Source organism: Neolamprologus brichardi, chromosome 8 (genome assembly GCF_056152115.1).
Source record: "Neolamprologus brichardi isolate AB-2024 chromosome 8, ASM5615211v1, whole genome shotgun sequence".
Classification (NCBI taxonomy): Eukaryota; Metazoa; Chordata; class Actinopteri; order Cichliformes; family Cichlidae; genus Neolamprologus; species Neolamprologus brichardi.
The window spans coordinates 8,699,197-8,716,252 of record NC_142111.1 but is presented as its reverse complement, the minus strand read 5'-3'; the positions used below and the strand labels follow the sequence as shown (position 1 = coordinate 8,716,252).

The 17,056-nt window shown below is 40.3% G+C and overlaps 1 protein-coding gene across 1 annotated transcript in view; it reads right to left on the bottom strand.

Moving 5' to 3' along the window:
- The window catches only part of LOC102796799 (myoferlin-like), a 27,667-nt gene extending 10,611 nt beyond the window's left edge, over positions 1-17,056 (bottom strand). Inside the window, exons 1-32 of the mRNA XM_006800985.3 lie at positions 16,828-17,056; positions 16,188-16,243; positions 15,811-15,902; positions 11,856-11,964; positions 11,657-11,750; positions 11,371-11,534; positions 10,583-10,711; positions 10,321-10,383; positions 10,193-10,243; positions 10,073-10,103; positions 9,372-9,487; positions 9,109-9,235; positions 7,300-7,403; positions 7,118-7,186; positions 6,982-7,025; positions 6,296-6,378; positions 6,037-6,075; positions 5,619-5,743; positions 5,397-5,510; positions 4,719-4,896; positions 4,507-4,631; positions 4,251-4,360; positions 3,220-3,412; positions 2,814-2,969; positions 2,578-2,709; positions 2,294-2,457; positions 1,564-1,678; positions 1,285-1,387; positions 1,047-1,189; positions 630-800; positions 309-402; positions 133-210 (exon numbers count right to left, since the gene is read on the bottom strand). Coding sequence (XP_006801048.1) covers positions 133-210; positions 309-402; positions 630-800; positions 1,047-1,189; positions 1,285-1,387; positions 1,564-1,678; positions 2,294-2,457; positions 2,578-2,709; positions 2,814-2,969; positions 3,220-3,412; positions 4,251-4,360; positions 4,507-4,631; positions 4,719-4,896; positions 5,397-5,510; positions 5,619-5,743; positions 6,037-6,075; positions 6,296-6,378; positions 6,982-7,025; positions 7,118-7,186; positions 7,300-7,403; positions 9,109-9,235; positions 9,372-9,487; positions 10,073-10,103; positions 10,193-10,243; positions 10,321-10,383; positions 10,583-10,711; positions 11,371-11,534; positions 11,657-11,750; positions 11,856-11,964; positions 15,811-15,902; positions 16,188-16,243; positions 16,828-16,915 — 3,460 coding nt within the window. The 5' untranslated portion in view covers positions 16,916-17,056. The remainder of the gene's footprint in view (positions 1-132; positions 211-308; positions 403-629; positions 801-1,046; positions 1,190-1,284; positions 1,388-1,563; positions 1,679-2,293; positions 2,458-2,577; positions 2,710-2,813; positions 2,970-3,219; positions 3,413-4,250; positions 4,361-4,506; positions 4,632-4,718; positions 4,897-5,396; positions 5,511-5,618; positions 5,744-6,036; positions 6,076-6,295; positions 6,379-6,981; positions 7,026-7,117; positions 7,187-7,299; positions 7,404-9,108; positions 9,236-9,371; positions 9,488-10,072; positions 10,104-10,192; positions 10,244-10,320; positions 10,384-10,582; positions 10,712-11,370; positions 11,535-11,656; positions 11,751-11,855; positions 11,965-15,810; positions 15,903-16,187; positions 16,244-16,827) is intronic.

The following is a 17,056-nucleotide window of genomic DNA, read 5'->3' as shown; positions in this document are numbered from 1 at the left end:
TGGAAAAAAAAGTAGTTTTACCTTTTATTTAACAAAGGGCTTTTGCAGTGATACTTATTTAAGTTCAAATCTAAATCCACTCGAAGTCTTAAGTTTTATATGCATTACATTTCATTCTTGATTTAATCCTACCAGAGAAACTATCTTTGTCCATGGAGGTCATGTTGCGTGCCTGATGGATGTAGACACGGAGATGGTACATATATGACCCTAAAGAGGAACACAACATGAATGAAGTGGTCAGTCAAAAATCCTTCTATGCAAATGCAAAATGCATTCACATGTTCACTTGTATGTGCATCACTCACTGTCAAAGGAGCAGGACACAGTAGGCGTGTTGGCACCAAACAGCTTGGTAGCGTCACCCTTGGAATCTTTCTCTTTCTCCTCTGTGTCAATACCCTGTCAAGAAAACCAGAGAGTTATTACACATTCATATTTCACACGCTCCCAGGAACAAAGAAAACACACACACATGACAGCTCTGTAGATTCATAAGCAAATATTTGGTGACTCAGCAAGATCAGGTTGACTTCCAGCTTTGACTCCCATCCTCTATGGCATTGTCAATCAGATGTTAAAAAAAAGTAGTTCAACATCAACAAAAAAATCAATTTTCTCATTCTCACCAATGCTCCCTCCAGCTGGAAGATGGCAGCTGCTCCAAGGCGACTTTCCGGTGCCATTTTTCTCCTCCAGCGCCTTCGCCGAAACGTATCTGATGACCTCTCATTTCTGTGGAATTTCCAGCCAATCAGAGAAGAGAATTCCCAGCCCTCAGGGTTGCCTTGATCCCGCCTCTGCGTGCAAAAAGGGACTTGTAGTTAACAGGTAGAAACATTTGTTCTACCTGGATCTAAGAACTAAATTGAGCATAGCATTAGTTCAGGCAGGCCACCAAGTCAAACACAGCCACAGCCCTGGCAGATTATCTCATGTATGTGTCAATGCTCATGGAAGTTGCAATTGTATTTTACAAAATCAGAATAGATTATAAAAGAAATGGCAAAGCAGTACATAGTCCTGCCCTACTGTGCAGTGCTGACCTCCACAGCTGCTCCTCCGGGGACTTTACTCCTCTTGCGGGGTCGAATCAGCCTTCTTCTGCGGTGAACGTGGTACATCTTCTCTGCAGGAACCCAGGACCGAGGCTTGTCATCTGGAGGAATGGTGACTCCATATTCCCAGCCTTTAAACACCACACAGACATTCATACCAAAAATGTCCTTAGTTATATGGTTTATTCTATTTTTTTTAGTTATGCTGTGAGGTGAGTGTCTGCACCTTGATCATCCACAGCTCTGTTGATATCCACAGTCCACTCATCCTCCCAGATCCAACCTGGGGGACAATCAAACTCTGTAGGGTTGCAACTTTTCTCTCCATTCTGCACAACCAAAAAGAGCCACTTAGTGGTATATATATTCTTATAAATGTATCTATATTAAGAGTGTGGGATTATTATCTATTCCAGGCATTTGGGTGAGTCAGCAGTTAACGTGTAGGGTTACATTAATGCCTCGATATTTGTGTATCAAGGAGAAAAGAAAACTGTGTTCTCACCACATCAGTGAAGGGTTCAGAAGCAGCCTTCCAGTCTCCACCTGGGAAGCGGGTCTCATTCTGGAAAACCTCATCCATGAATTCAGTGTGTCCTGCATCAGCTTCTGTTAGCAGACTGAAATAAGAAATAAGACTAGATATGAAAAGAGAATTCAACAATGAGAATATCTACCGTTGCAAACGTCAGTATCAAAAACACAAAACACGCGGCAACATCAGTGCACTGTTGCGTGTGGTGTGAAACACAAGGATAGATAGTTTGTCGAGCAGTGTTTACATGTTGGGAGTTTCCTGACTGATAAGTTAGCTTAACAAACCCTGTGCTCATCTTACTGAAAGTATGTGCTCCATATTATTACTGTTAGACTCACGTCTGACACCCTCCATCAAACAATTTTTGGGAGTTCTGTTTTTCCACTTTACTCTGCTTTTTTTGACAGCTAGAAGGTTGGGTATACAGTGAGAGGCAAAAATCGGCTGGTAACACTTGGAGTGCAGAATGTGTTTGCCTCTGAGTTTACAGATAGGTTAAAAAGATTACATGAATGACTTCCGTCAGTTTGATACATTTCCATTAATTGACTGCTCAGTGGCATGAGGAGAATGTAAACATGAGAGAGTCCATGTGGCCTACTTCCTTCACTGCGCAGACTCAGTGTTTACCAAGGTAAGGTAGTGGTGAAAACATCAAACAAATCCTGCTTAGATGACCAAGTCCAATTACACTCACGCTTTCTCTGGATCAATGAACCACTCAGACTCCCACTCCCATCCTCTGGGTGGAATGAAGTACTCCTTTTTTAGCTTCAGTTTGCCGGTTACATCAGAAAACTTATGGCGCCCCACCAGTCCCGTAGTCCCCCACTTCCCGAACACCTGAGCCTGATTTTCGTACTGTAATACACAGGAAGACGGGCTTGGTTTTAGGAGCTGAGAACACTTCATGTAATAAGACACATGTATTACAATGTAATACTTGTGTGTGAATCCCAGGTATGTGTGGGAGAAACATACCAGTTCGGCAAACACACTGAAGCTTCCCTCGGAGAATGAGCTGAACTTTTTCTCATGTGCAGACAGACCCAGCCACATGTTAACTCTAATCTGAACTGGCACCTTTAAGCCCTTGTTCTTGTCCATGGGGTACTGTGGAGATGGAGAATAAAAAGCATAGAAAAGCAGCTGATTACTACATAACATTCAAACATTTCTTTTATTTATTTAGCCTGTTTTTGACAGTTCATGTGTACCTGTAAATACACAGTCTGTGTCTTGCCGCAATGCTGCCCACAGGCCTGCTCACTGAATGTAGAGTAGAGGATCTGATGAGCTGGGATGCGACTGCAAGCCACTCTTTTCTCACCCCGTAGCATCCAGATGATCACATCAGGCATGCTGATCTGGGGCTGGACACAGTTAGAAAAACCATGTGAACTTATGCAGTGCTTATGGAAAGACTGTGTATCATGCCTTAGCACACATATTTGTCCAATAATTAGGATGAATGTCTTGCATTCTTTTGACATGTTACTGCAACACGAGGCTTTTGCATGACACAGTGTATATAATCAATGCTGTGCAGATTCCTACAAATACTATTTTTTCTACTAATACAATTTTTTTTTTAATCAAAGAAGCATTTTGCTGTGTTTATACCTCTTCAGCCAGCGTTTTGAACTTTTCTACCCAGGACTCCAAGTCGGACAAAGTGTCACGGATCTCTCCGGCCTCGTCTCTCATGCGTCTGGCTCCATCTTTGATGCTTGTCAAAGCCCTGTCTCGCAGCTTCTTGATTTGGATGTCCAGAGTTGTCAGGTTGGAGTGGCCCTCGAGCTCAGGTGTTGGGAAACTCAAGGAAAGCAGACAAAATCCTAATCATTTCAGCCAAAAAAGTTAAATAATTAAGCAGTTAACTCTTCATAACTGAAGCCGGTTCTTTCTCAGCCTACTATCATCTTATATACTCAAAATCCTCTCAAGCAAATATGTGGCATATCTCAACTGTTATGAATTGCTGTCAAATTAAGACAGTGTTTTATGTAAAATCCTTTTTTTCCCCATTTTTACCTAATATATAAATCATGTACTCTAAATAGTTTGTGTACTTCATGTAGGAATCAGGCCGAGTAGTCATTATACACTGCATGTTTCTTAGGCAGTAGGTCACTCTAGAGATAAAAAATGACCATGATCTTTAAACAGTTGCTACACATTAGAGATATGACACAGAGAATTCATTCACAAATTAATCTCAGCTAGTGAGTCTAAAGGGAAACTTTTCAAAGGCTAAATTGCCAAGTGTGTGTATCCATAAAATGTTACAATATTTTTGAACAACCCTCCATGCTAATGTCTTATGACCAGTACTACCACATATCTAAGAGTGGCTATAGTAGAGGATAAATAAGATTTGAACTAAAAAATGCAATTCAAAACAGGTGAGATAAGTCACAGGTCCTTTGATAAATGGATTTTGGAGAATTTAAGACAGTAAATTTCAATTTTTAGCTGTCGAAGAACAAGCTTTGTGCTCAAAATGCTGCTTAAAAATACTATATATATATATATATATATATATATATATATATATATATATATATATTTCTATTCACGGGATCCATCCTGTGACTCACCAGGATGTACTTGTGCTTCATTTGTTTGTATTTCTCACAACATGCTCCATTTACCTTTCTAGGTCTTCAATCAGCTGATTGAGTAACTTCAGCCACACCTCAGCTAGCTGGTTGTCTGAGACTTTTGCCAAGATTGCCGTTTTAAATTCCTCCAAGTTTGATTGCTGCAACAACAAAACAGTGGTGAGGATTATGTTCCCACCTCGCGGAGTTACAAACACATGTCAAACATTAGCAGAGCCGTTTCAAAGCAGGCTCTGTACAGGCAATGAATCCTAAACTCAACTGAAAGCATTCATTGCAGTATTACCAAGCGGTGAGTAATGTAGAGGATGATGTTGACAGAGTCCAGACGGTGGCTGATGTCTTCCCAGTATGAGGTAACCACAACCACTGGCTTAGTGTTTGCCCAGGGCAGGTAGTAATAATGATTACCTGGAGAAAAATGACATGCCATTAAAAATCATGTGGTCATTCAGTGCTTGAGAACATCATGTATTCAGTGCAGATATCACCACTCACCATCAAATATAGCACAACTATATTGTGTGGTGGAGGCCAGCGGTTTGCAGGTGGTGTCCAGTTTGTTGCCATAATTACCGATGCTGACCTCGAACTGGATTGGTTCTCCAGGTTCCTGAATCATTGAGGCGCTGTGGAAGACTGCACAGAGGCAGTATTTTCTCCTCCTCTGGTATTTCTGATTAAGGAGGAGACGCAGAACAGAGAAAGAGAGGTAGAAAGTTGTTGACTATAGGCTGTATATAAAAGATGGCCATAGCTTCTGGTCTTAAAAACTGAACCCAGAGCTAAAGGTGCCTTAAAAATGCATTGTTCCTAATGGAAAGCAGGGGGTGACTATTGGTTCCAAAAGGAAACCCAATTCTATGTCCATGAGAAGTCTCTGACAAAATTAGTCAGCCTTTCACACGATTCATTGGCTCATTAAACATTTTTCTAAAAATCTTATGATTTCAATAACTAGCTTATAATCTTGTTGTTTATTTTCTAATTTATGGGCTCATTCAGAATAACATGGAAGATAAAGCAGGGTACACCTTAAGCCAAGATTGACAAGTCACTCATATAAGGGTGATATCCAAATATGCATCCATCTTTTATATACAGTCTATGGTTTTGACCTATGAAAAAAGTAACTGGAAAAGTGAAAATGGAAACCAGCCACACGACAGTCAATACCTGTACCACCAGGACGTCATCACTGTGGATTTTGTCTACTGCTTTGTCTGCTTTCCCGTCTAGCTTAGTGGACAGCTCGACCAGAATCCTGCCTCTGTACGCCACGCCTTCTCCCTTTACAAGGACAACATAATGAAATCTTAAAAACCCAACAAAGGCGATTGAAGAAAAAGCATGAAAGAGAAATTCATAAGATAGCAGTTATCGTGTCTTCTCCACTACCTTGCCCAAATTGAGATCCTCATAGGGGTCTGGGAAGCCAGTGAACTCTCTGGGGCTGCCATACAAGTTGATATAACAGGGCCCAAACACAGGCAGGAAGCCCACCTCAGACTCCCCTGAGTTACCTGGAGAGAGAAAATGGCAAAACAGTCAAGCTGATATAGTGAAGCAAAGTCAAGCTAAAGCGAAAGGTTTGATGCCACTAGGTGTTACTAGGTGACTATTGGAGGTGGCGGGTGGAGGCAGTGAATGGTGGGGCAAGCAGGTGCAGAGACTGTGACAGCAAAACATTCAATATGAAAACAGAGCAACACACAGTTATATTGGCAACAGGGAACAAAGAAAGTTAGACATAATCAACATTGTAGCACGAGCATCATGCGCTATGACCCATGCAACACAGAGCAAAAAGAGAAACCTTCATAAGACGCCGTTCCCCCATAATCCGGATGTTCCTCTATTCCAGGAGAAGAAAAGGACAAGTCGAGTACCATTTAGAAGGGAACACAATGAGGCACATTGGTATAATGCATTCTTTCATACACTCATACAACAACATCTAGATATGCGAGATGAAGAAAAATTCAAATTTTTTTATTTATTAATTTAATTTAAAGCTAAAATGTAACGTCTTGGTCCTGTTTTCTGGGATAAAGTAGACATAAATAAATGATTACCTTCTATCTCTCCACCAGAGGAGGCTATGTTGGCCAGATTCAGGTACGTGGTGCCGATGGCATCATTTCCTGTCAAACGATCCCTGCAGTCACACATAACAACTTCAGGCCCAGTCCGCACAAACATGCACACATAGACACATAGCCCGCACTCGTGTGATTAACTGTAAAATGACATGCAAATGTCACAGTGTATCTGCGGTGTTACGCTCTGCTTTGTCCACTACCACTATGAAGTAGGACATTGAACAATGGCTCACATTTTATTGCTTTTTGTTGGAAGTTTTGGGGTGTTTTCTGTTTTTTCTCTCTTATTTTCAACACCTAACAGACTTTTTTCTAACCTTTTCCTCTGGCACTTTTTTTTCTATCCAGCTTTCCTGGAGCCGAGTTATCTGACAGTTGCTTTTCTCAGAAACACACAATAATGTCCCGAGAGTCAGTGCCAGCCGAGCATGTTATTCAGGGAAGGGTGTGGCTAGCACAGCATTATTCTCTTAAAGCTAGTATTAGGACAAGGATATGCACACACATGCGTGCACACACACACTGACAACACTACACAAACTTTGTGCAATACTTTTTCAGCCAAAAGCAAGTGCCTCGTATTTTCTTTAGTAATAATAAAAAAAAAAAAAGAAGAAGAACAGAAAACTACATTTAAACCGTAATCGTATTTAACTTACCAATCAAACACCGTTAGTTTGACACGCTCACACATGGAGGGGAACTAGAGACACACACACACAAAAAAAAAAAGCTTAAACACACTAATTTCTCTGTTACTTTCTGCTATTTAGCTTTTATCTTAAGGAGCACTACCTTGACTTGAAGGTTCAGTACTTCGTTCCACTCTGGGTTGGCATTCGTCTCAATGATTTGTGTGCACAACTGGAGAGGCAGAATAACACACATCAGCATTTTTTCTCTATAGGATAAGAATAAAAAAATCTAATTTTCTTAATCTAACATTATAGCCCCAAAAAAGGAGGAAAATCGAGAACCTTTCTGCCAGCAAAGCTAGCCTCCAAAAAGGGATCCACCAGGTTTTTCTTGTTTGCTTCTCCTCCAAAAATTTCTTTCAAATTCTGGACAAATGCATCATCCACTGTAGCAAGAAAACAGTTGTTAGGTAATAAATATATAATCTTAAATGCTTATATGCTGATTATTATTGGTTTATATGAGAGAGGCCCAGACTTTAGTGTAAAACTAGGTTACAGGCTGACCGGAAACTGCATGTTTTTGTAGAATATGAGCTCCAGACAGAGTGAAACTAAGTTCAGACAGAAGGGTGACAGGTTGCCCTCGCAACAGACTTTAGAAAGAGGAGGTTATTGCAAGCTGCACAGGAAGTTTTAGTGCACAGGCATATCAATAAAATCAGACACAGAAAAGAGGAACTGAATAGAAGAAGTTTTGTGTGTAATGAACAGAGATGGGCAGTAACGAGTTACTGTAATCCGATTACTTTTTTCAAGTAACGAGTAAAGTAAGGGATTACTATTGCAAAAACAGTAATTAGATTACCGTTACTTTCCCATAGGAACGCTGCGTTACTGCGTTACTAAAACCGTGATTTTTTTGCAAGAATGTCTCATGACAGTGACGTAAGCAAGTGCGACGTTCGTGACAACAGCTGTGTGCAGATCAACAGTGGATCATATATCGAGTGCGCGAGAGAGTATGAGCATGCAGCGTTTAAAGCGTGGAAGTACTGACCTTACTTTAAGTTTGATTCCATAAAAAGTGACAAAAACATTCGCGTCTGTTGTGCGTGGGAAGAAAACTTCTTTTTACAGCGAAACCCCCCCCCCCCCTAAACTTCCAAGCAAGCACCAAGTGCACTACGATGTAATGGGAAATTCACAGAGAAACTCGCGGATTCTTCCACTGACCGCTGCTGCACACCTGCACCAGGGTAAACCTCCGCCTACCCACTCCTGCTTTACAGGTAAAAATAGAGCAAAAGGACCGCTAGTCTTTGACTTTATTTATTTTCTGCTGTGTTTTACTTGCATCTATTTGAAAGACTGAGTGTAAACACAAAAAAATATATATTTTATGTGCTGGAATGTGCAGAAAATAGGTTTAAATATTAAACAAATTTCTTCCAGTCAGAGAATGTTGCATAATTAAATTTTTGCTTGATGCATAAAGTTAAAAGATTAAAACTAATAAAACAAGTTTTAAAAAGGGACTTTTCCATTTGATTACATTTTGTATGATGGATTGTAGAAAAAGTAGAATTAGGCTGAAAGATCTATCGCTTTATCACCTATTCAGGTTGTAAATCGTGTTTTTAAAAAGTAACTAAGTAACTAAGTAATTAATTACTTTTGAAAATAAGTAATCAGTAAAGTAACGGGATTACTTTTTGGGGGAAGTAATCAGTAATTAGTTACTGATTACTTTTTTCAAGTGACTTGACCAACACTGGTAATGAAACTGTGTGTGACTAAGTGACGTCGAGAGGTACATAAATAACCTGGCTTCCTGTTTTCTGTTTGAGACTGGCTGATGTGAGCAGGCGTTTCTGTGTGTGCTCAGTCTCCATATCCCGGGATATGTAAATAAAGATCATTTTTTTAAAGTAAAAGACCACTTTTGAGCTGTGTCTTTTTGGCCCTAAGAATCAAAAGAACCGTTTTTAACACAGTGCAAGAAAGAATCAGTCTTAATTTATTTAAGACAATAAAAACATCAGTTTAATAGGGTTAACAAGGAGAACTAAACTTCATTTTATTATGATTTAAATGACCAGTCGGTTTGGTACAAATGCAGAGTGAATGCTGATCTAGATCTGCTCTTACTCTGGGGAATGTCCTCAGCTCTGAACACCTTCAGTGACAGCGTGGCCCATCTAAGAGTCACGCCCGCTGGAAGCAGCAGATTACTCTCTATGTCATCCTGGTCGTCATTGGACTCTCTCTTTTCCACCTGCAGCGTTTGAGGCAGAACAAAGAAAGAATGCATGAGAGAAAGCGAATCGTGTAAGCAGCCTTTTTACATTGTGAAGGAGGAAGCAAAGAGCTGCAGTCCAAGTCCTCTGAGAGCTGCAGCTCATCGGTCATACCGGAGGATCATCGCCAGTCCCGACAACAAAGAGGCTGACTTTCAGGTAGCCTTTAGCCCCAGAGCTGGAGTCATCTGGGTCATTCAAAAGGAGCCACTTCCTCAAGACACAATGGGCTGTAAAAGGACCACGCACATAAAAACACCACATAAGATAAACAGACTTTATTAGGGCACCATAAGTTAGAGTGTGTGGAGAAGTTAAAAAGCACTTCAGACTTTGTAACTTTGAAAAAAACTCAGAAACAGTAAAAGAAAATTAGTTTTCAGCATTTTAGATGTGGAGATATTAAATAACATAGTGGTTACTAAATCTGGCACAAGCTTTTTGGCCCCTTGTTGGCACCAGTAACACAGTACTGACATTTTGCCTACAAAGTTGTAATTGGTCCTAGTTTTTGGTCTTGATTTTGACCTTTAAACTGGTCACTTCGTCTAAGATTTTCTCCTCCACCATGCATTAGTCTCTCCACCAAGTGAGGAGCAATTGATACTCTGTAGTTTAATTTCACTTCAGTATTTTCACAAGATGGTAGCTTCTTTTTTTTTGTCTGCATGCTGAGTGATGTTGAGCTTTTTCACTGCGTCAGATTGGAAGCGACACTGACAGCAGCCCACTGCATTATGATCTCCACAAAATAAACTAAAGTACCATCTGTGTGGATGCAAATGACACTCAAATCTGTAGTTGAACCAGCTTACCTGGCTCATCATAAACATAACCAACGTCCACCTGTTTGAGAGAATAAGATGAGATTAGCCAGGCTTGTTTGTCATTTTAGATGTTTCAGCATTTTGTATGGAGGAGATTAGACCGGGTACCTCGAATTCTCCCATAAGACTGTCAGCCCTCAGTGAGCAGGAGTTATACACCTGCAGAGAAGAGTGCAACCATCAGCAGGCGGTATAAATGCTAACAGAGGACTTCAACATTTCCTATTAATACTAACCCGAAAACTAATGTTCTCATCAAACAGATCAGACGGTAACATGTGGACATTGTAGAAGAATATCTGCAAAAAAGGAAAAAGAAAAAAAACACCATACAAGGTTCAAACAAAGCAAAACATTTCACATCTCTGTAGAATCTGGTGTCGCATGTTTGGATAGACTCGACTTTAATTAGTTATCATGAGATTGACAGAATAAGAAAAATATTTTTATCCATATCTGAGTTTTGCGTAGTCACTCTGTGCAAATAAATGGCAGTACCTCATCGAAGAAGGGGTTGTTTCCCCTCTTAATCCTGGTCCTGTGGGTCTGCCCACAAACGTAAATCTTGACTACTGGTTTGATGTTGTTGCCAGGCAACTGACGGGCCTCGATGATCCGGACTCGAATCTGAGAGACAGAATGAGGGAGGATACATTTACAGGCACACCACACAAAAAGTCTTTTGACTTCAGACCTGCCTTAATTCTTCGTGGTACAGATTTAACAAGGTGCTGAAAATATTCCTCACAGATTTTTGTCTGAGGAATATATATCTTGTCTATAAACAATCTTCTCCCATGAAGGGCAATCGTGGCTCAAGAGTTTGCCTTGTAATCGGAAGGTTGCCGGTTCAAGCCCTGGCTTGGACAGTCTCGGTCGTTGTGTCCTTGGGCAAGACACTTCACCCGTTGCCTACTTGTGGCCCGGTGGCGCCAGTGTCCGGCAGCCTCGCCTCTGTCAGCGCGCCCCAGGGTGGCTGTGGCTACAATGTAGCTTGCCATCACCAGTGTGTGAATGTGTGTGTGAATGGGTGGATGACTGGTTGTGTAAAGCACTTTGGGGTCCTTAGGGACTAGTAAAGCGCTATACAAATACAGGCCATTTACCATGACCATAGAATCAATGCACTGTACAAATCTGTACACCACCAACTACATAAATATTTTAGTAACATCTCAATCATGAAGGGCTTAATTTAAAGCTCACAATCCTCATGTTCTGATCCTCACCAGCAAATCCAAAGTTTTTTTCTGCAGTTATTGATCTTTATTGATAATCAAACTGACCTGAAAGTCCTGAGGTTTATTTGCAAGTCGATGTCGACTCTGTGCCCTGGCAACACCCCGACGAAGATTAACCGACTGACCACCGGATGGGGACGTCCCTGAAGGGCCACTTTGGCTCCCATCTGGAAGAGTTTCATTGCCCTCCTCACCGCCACCACCACCTCCTAAAAAGCACAAAGACAGGGCGATCACAGGTCAAATACCTGACACACCTCTAAACAAATGTAATACTCTCAGTAGACACATGCTCTATTGTGCAGTATTACTGGAAATTACATAAACATACCAGCATCCACTGTAGTTTCTCCTGACGGAGGATCATTGGGGTTTGGTACAACGTTTGCTGGAGCATCATAGCCGACCAAAAGATTGATTGTTGCCTGAAAGGAAATTATTGGCTAGTCTTCTATTTTAAAAATATATATTTTTTATGAAATTATATTTTGCTTATATTTTTGAGTTCATATCAAAGGATAAAAACTTACTCCAATATTCTGTCCACTTTCACTGACCAGGGGAACATCTTTGCACGGCAGTGATCTCGCTTGACCTGAAGCTAGGTCTTTCAAATAGATTTTAGCAGACCCGAGGAATCTATTGGAAAAAACAAACAGTGTCAGACAGCCTACTTTTCTATACATACAACACACACACACACACACACAACTTGGTGGACTTTGCCTGGTGACCATTCTGTTTCAATGTCCTGATTGAATCAGGCAAAACATGTGCTACCATTTTAGTCAGCAAATTCACCAGTAATCAGATTACACAGATTACACAAAAAATAAAAGCTGCATGTGTGCACAGTGAGGCCTACATTCACACAAAAAGCCGTGGAGAAGCTCACCACCCAGAGCTAACAAACCATACCTGTTCAGATGCACAAACACAACACTATGAGCTACCACTTACTCAATACTACCAGCCTCTGTTTTAAACAGCAACAACTTTCTGCACCGAGGACAGAAATGAAATAACGCTTCCTATTTGGGAAACCTTTAAAAAGTGGGAGTGATAAAGTTTAAACTTCCAAATGATAATAAATAAATAACACAATACAAAAAAAACACCACTGCCATATGTATCATGCAATGATCGAATAAAACAGGTAAATCATGCGTCTTTGAAGGCATCAAACATCTACTAAAAGTAATATTACTTACAGCATTACCCAATTATTTCATCTCCAAAGTCAAGTAATTATTAACCCGATTAATGTTCATTGGGAAAAACAGAATTGTGTTCCTCAGTTGACGTGTCCTTTAATATTTAAAGAAAGAAAATCAAATGAAACTATGTGAGCTATGAGCTATGCCCAAAACACCAGTGTCACACAGTGTATCTCAGCATTGTCCTTTCATTGCTTATTGTGTCTGTGTCTGCCTTGGCGTGCAGCCAAAAACTACACTGTTTCCTGTTTATCTTGCTTATTCTTTCACAATTACAAGAAATTTGACAGCAACTACTAAAATTGCAAAACTTGCAACTAAACGTATAAAAGGCCAGAATTTCAAACCCATGTTTTCTCCTCCTGATACAGACAGAGAAAGCATTACTGTGTCCAAAAGGAATACAGCTAACCCAATGGAGTGTTATGAACACCGTGTAAGTTGTCTCTCTTTGGGTGGACACTGTCATTTTATTTTGGCAGCATTCCTGGCGGAGGAATTCCTGCAACATAAACTTGCTGCTGACCTACATCTGACACCAAAGGCTACAGCATTTAAACATCTTGTGTGACAGAGCTTTAAATATACTACTATCCATGCACCATAATAGTGTACTCAAAAAACCTCGGCAGTGAATGTGACATGCTGATATGATGAGCAGTAACTTAACTTGTCGAGATTACTTTAGGACACTGTACAAATACTTGGACAGAATTTATTGTGGGGAGGAGATCCAGTCATTATTCCACATGAGGAAGGAGGCCGACACTGGTACTCCCTAGACATTCAGTGACTCATGAAACTGGCATTTAACCTCATATTAAACCAGCCCTTTTTGTGTATTTTATTGCACAACAGAATTTAAAGCTCTATCAAATAGTGTTTCCAAGCAGAAAGAGCCTGCGTTAGAGCTTTTCCTTGCATAGTCTGACCAAAATCTCTCGACAAATGAAGGCCACTCAGCGGAGAGTTTGACGGGTCATTCAAAATGCGCATGACTTTGCATATCTGCTGTTTTTAGAACATTCAAATACTAAGTAGTGCCATACTAACTGTGTTAGCATCCTCACTGAGCACTGGGAAAATCATTAGAGCCCCGGTGTAAGTGTAGAGTAGGGAAATGATACTTGGAGTGCCAACTTTCCATTTAAACAAATAACAACCAGCAGACTTTGTGACCATTGTCGAGGCTTGGTGATGTCATGTTCAAAATATTGCTCTCGCCTACATGCAGGATAAAATCTGAACTCATACTGAGTTATTATTGTAATAACTCAGGGTTTTTTTTTTCCACTTTGTCAGATGTCTAAGAATACAAATATACAAGGGTGCCTCTGACACAATGACGTTCTCACCTATATCAGTTCAGTCACTATAATTAACTATGTGTTAACGGGAATGAGTGACTTACAGTACAAATAACCTTGAATGTCTGTCACCCACCCTCTGTCAACATTCATTTCCCTTTGCACGACCGCTCGGCTTTGAAATATTGCGGCTCGTCTGAGATGCATTTGTGCCAAGAGTGTGAAAATCACCCATGGTGCACTTAAAAAGCTTAAAAGCCCAGAAATATCTTTCACTGGCAAGTGAAAAGTGGTTTGAAATATTTGCACAGACCAACAGGAAATGAGACTACTTAAGCGTCTGATATGAAAGAATTCCCTCAGCCAAAAACTGTGACAAACTGGAAATCTCTGCATTTCAAATATACACAGTCAAATTTTATACGCTTGCATTTTAATTTTTTTTATTGTAGAGTCATGAACCATTCAGTTATTTCTAAAAGCCTACAGCTCTATTTGAGCCTCAACTGCATAACAGGGGAAATGGAAATCTATCAGGGATGGATGCAAAGCAGGTAAAGGGAGGATAGTTAAGACCACAAGGTTTCAAATGGAGTTCAAAGGTAAGTTATTAACCAGAAGCTGTGGAAAACAGTGTCGCAGTTACAACGAAATATGCTGTAGATATTCATTGTCTGCAGGGTATGAACTATGATGGCTGTTGATACTTGGACTCTTTTTTTCTCTTCAGTTTCATGTTAAAGACTGCATCGCTGTTTGCACTGGGAGACTTTATCCCACAATCTTCTGATTCCTCCCAAAATCAAATTAGTCAGGAAGAATGCTTATTTTCCTCCCTCCTGTTGCTACAGCGACAGGGAATACCCATAACAGTATCTGCAAAGCTATTTGAGAAGGACAAATCCTCCTCTGCTTCCACTCTGTAGCTCTTTAGAGAGTGTGTCAGATGGCCAGCTCAGTGGAAAACTTTAGTCTGTATGGAGACACATTTGCAAAGCCCCTCCTTCAGTTATGACTGTCCCATGCACAAGGGAAACTTTTACTCAGTTTAGCACATATGTATGCATAAATCCACAGAAGATCCATCTCAGGACTGACATGTTTCATACGAAACAAGAACTTTTCGCATCATCGGTTTTCTTAGCATAAAAAAGACCTTGATCGTGATAATTAGTGATGTTGGGGAAACATTTCTTGTGGTTGGTCTGAATCAGTCCCATATGGGATTCTGGCTTTAGCTGGAAGTGAAAACCTTTTAGAGTATTTTTGGAGCAGGTTCAGGCTTTTTCAGACATCTCACTCAGACGGTATTAAAATAGCTCATATCACTACATCTACTACAACAACTCCACATTAGCTTTGAGAATTTGCTTTGTTCTCTATCACACTGTGCTACACAAATCTCAAAGACGGGGGAAAAAAAGACATCCATTGTTGCACAAGAAGGCATCCCACACAGCTCTGCAAGTCTCAGCATGGCAAGAAGGGTGTAGCAGGCTGTGGGGGTTGGAAAAAACGAACTACATAGCTGCAATATTGAGTTATTATGAACACAGCAAACTTATCAAACTTCTTTTTGTTTATATTGGTGTGTCCTTGTTCACACACAAGCACAATATGTTGATGCTGTTATGTTGTTCTGATCCTGCTTCTAAGCAACTGGTAGTAGCAGCCTGTGACATGTTCAAATAGCAGGTAGCCCATGTACAGCTCAAGCTATGATGGCTCTGCAGTAAGCGAATAATCAGTTTCTTAAAAGCAACATAAAAGAAAAAGAGACACATACCTCTACCTGTGTTGACTAATCTGCTACCTGACTAAACGGGCTCAATTCCTACAAGCTCCTGTTTCAGACAATACTAAGCTTGTATTGTAATTCAGTAAGGTGAGGCACAGCTTTTCATGACTTGTTGCAGAAAGCTGAGAGGGGATCTCAGTCTCCAGGCATGCAGTGTACTTACTTATCTTTCCCAATAGTTTCATAGTCTTTCACAATTACGTCGATGTAGGAGCTGGAGTCCAGTGCCTTGCCTTTTAGATCAAATTCAACCAACTACAAGCAAACAAATGTGAGAAAAGCATGCCATCAGATACAGAACCTAAACTGCTGTCATGTCTTAAATAAGCACATTTTATCAAGGAACAACATATATATTACAAATAATCATATATGTGTGTATGTTAGCCATGTAGTGTGTGGGACTGCAATTGCAGTATGGAAAGTTTGCATTAAGTATTGCTGCATTCCGGGCAATTCATCTAAACTAGTTAAAAAATAATAAAAACAGGTAAAAGTGAGTGAAGTATTGCAGAGTGTTTCTTTGTCTGCGTGATTTACCTCATTCCACACCGGATTCAACTCTTTGTCAATCGATTTTGTTTTCTTCTTGTCATCTGAAAGGGGAACACATTTTTTTTCTTAATGCTGCAACTTTCCCTTTTTATTGAAAAGTTAAGAAAAGTAACATTCACATCTTATTGTTTTAAATCAAATGACACGGTGCCTTTATAGCAACAGCAATGCTAGGATCAGTACTGTAAGTCAGTACTGTAAGTCAGTACTGTGTCTGCTCTGTCTTATGCAGAACTGTCATATATGATTTTAATTCTGTGGCTGAAGCCAACTTTGAGTACAGACTCAAACTTGTCTGTTCACTTCTTTCCCCGAGCTCATTTCACTCTATCACACACATGCAAACAAGTCACTCCCCAGCTATGCATCAGGAAATTAAATTGTTCTTGGATAAAATTAATTAATTAATTAAAAAAACACTTGTTTTTTAACATTTGTAATCTGGCCAGTTCATCTGATGAGCTCAGCAGCACCTCTGTACCTCAGCTACCACAAACCAGATGAAAGAATATTAAATTAGGTGCCTTCAAACTTCAAGCCCTGCAACAATCACTATTACAATTTACTTTTTACTGAAGACAAGAACACACCCAAACTTTTTTACACGTAGAGAAAAGAGACCTACCTCTAAAAATCACAGTGGTAATTGGATCAGGAACTCCAAGGGTCTTTTTAGGTAGACCCTTAGCCGACTCTACTACAACCCGCAACATGACACCAAATGAGTTTAAATGAAAAGAAAACTAAACTAATCCGTTTAAAAGAAGAAATGTCCACGCAAGACCGACATCCTCATAGCCCCATCACAGAAGCTGTCAGGGCAGGGCTGACAAAGTCTAGCTCCAGGATTCAGG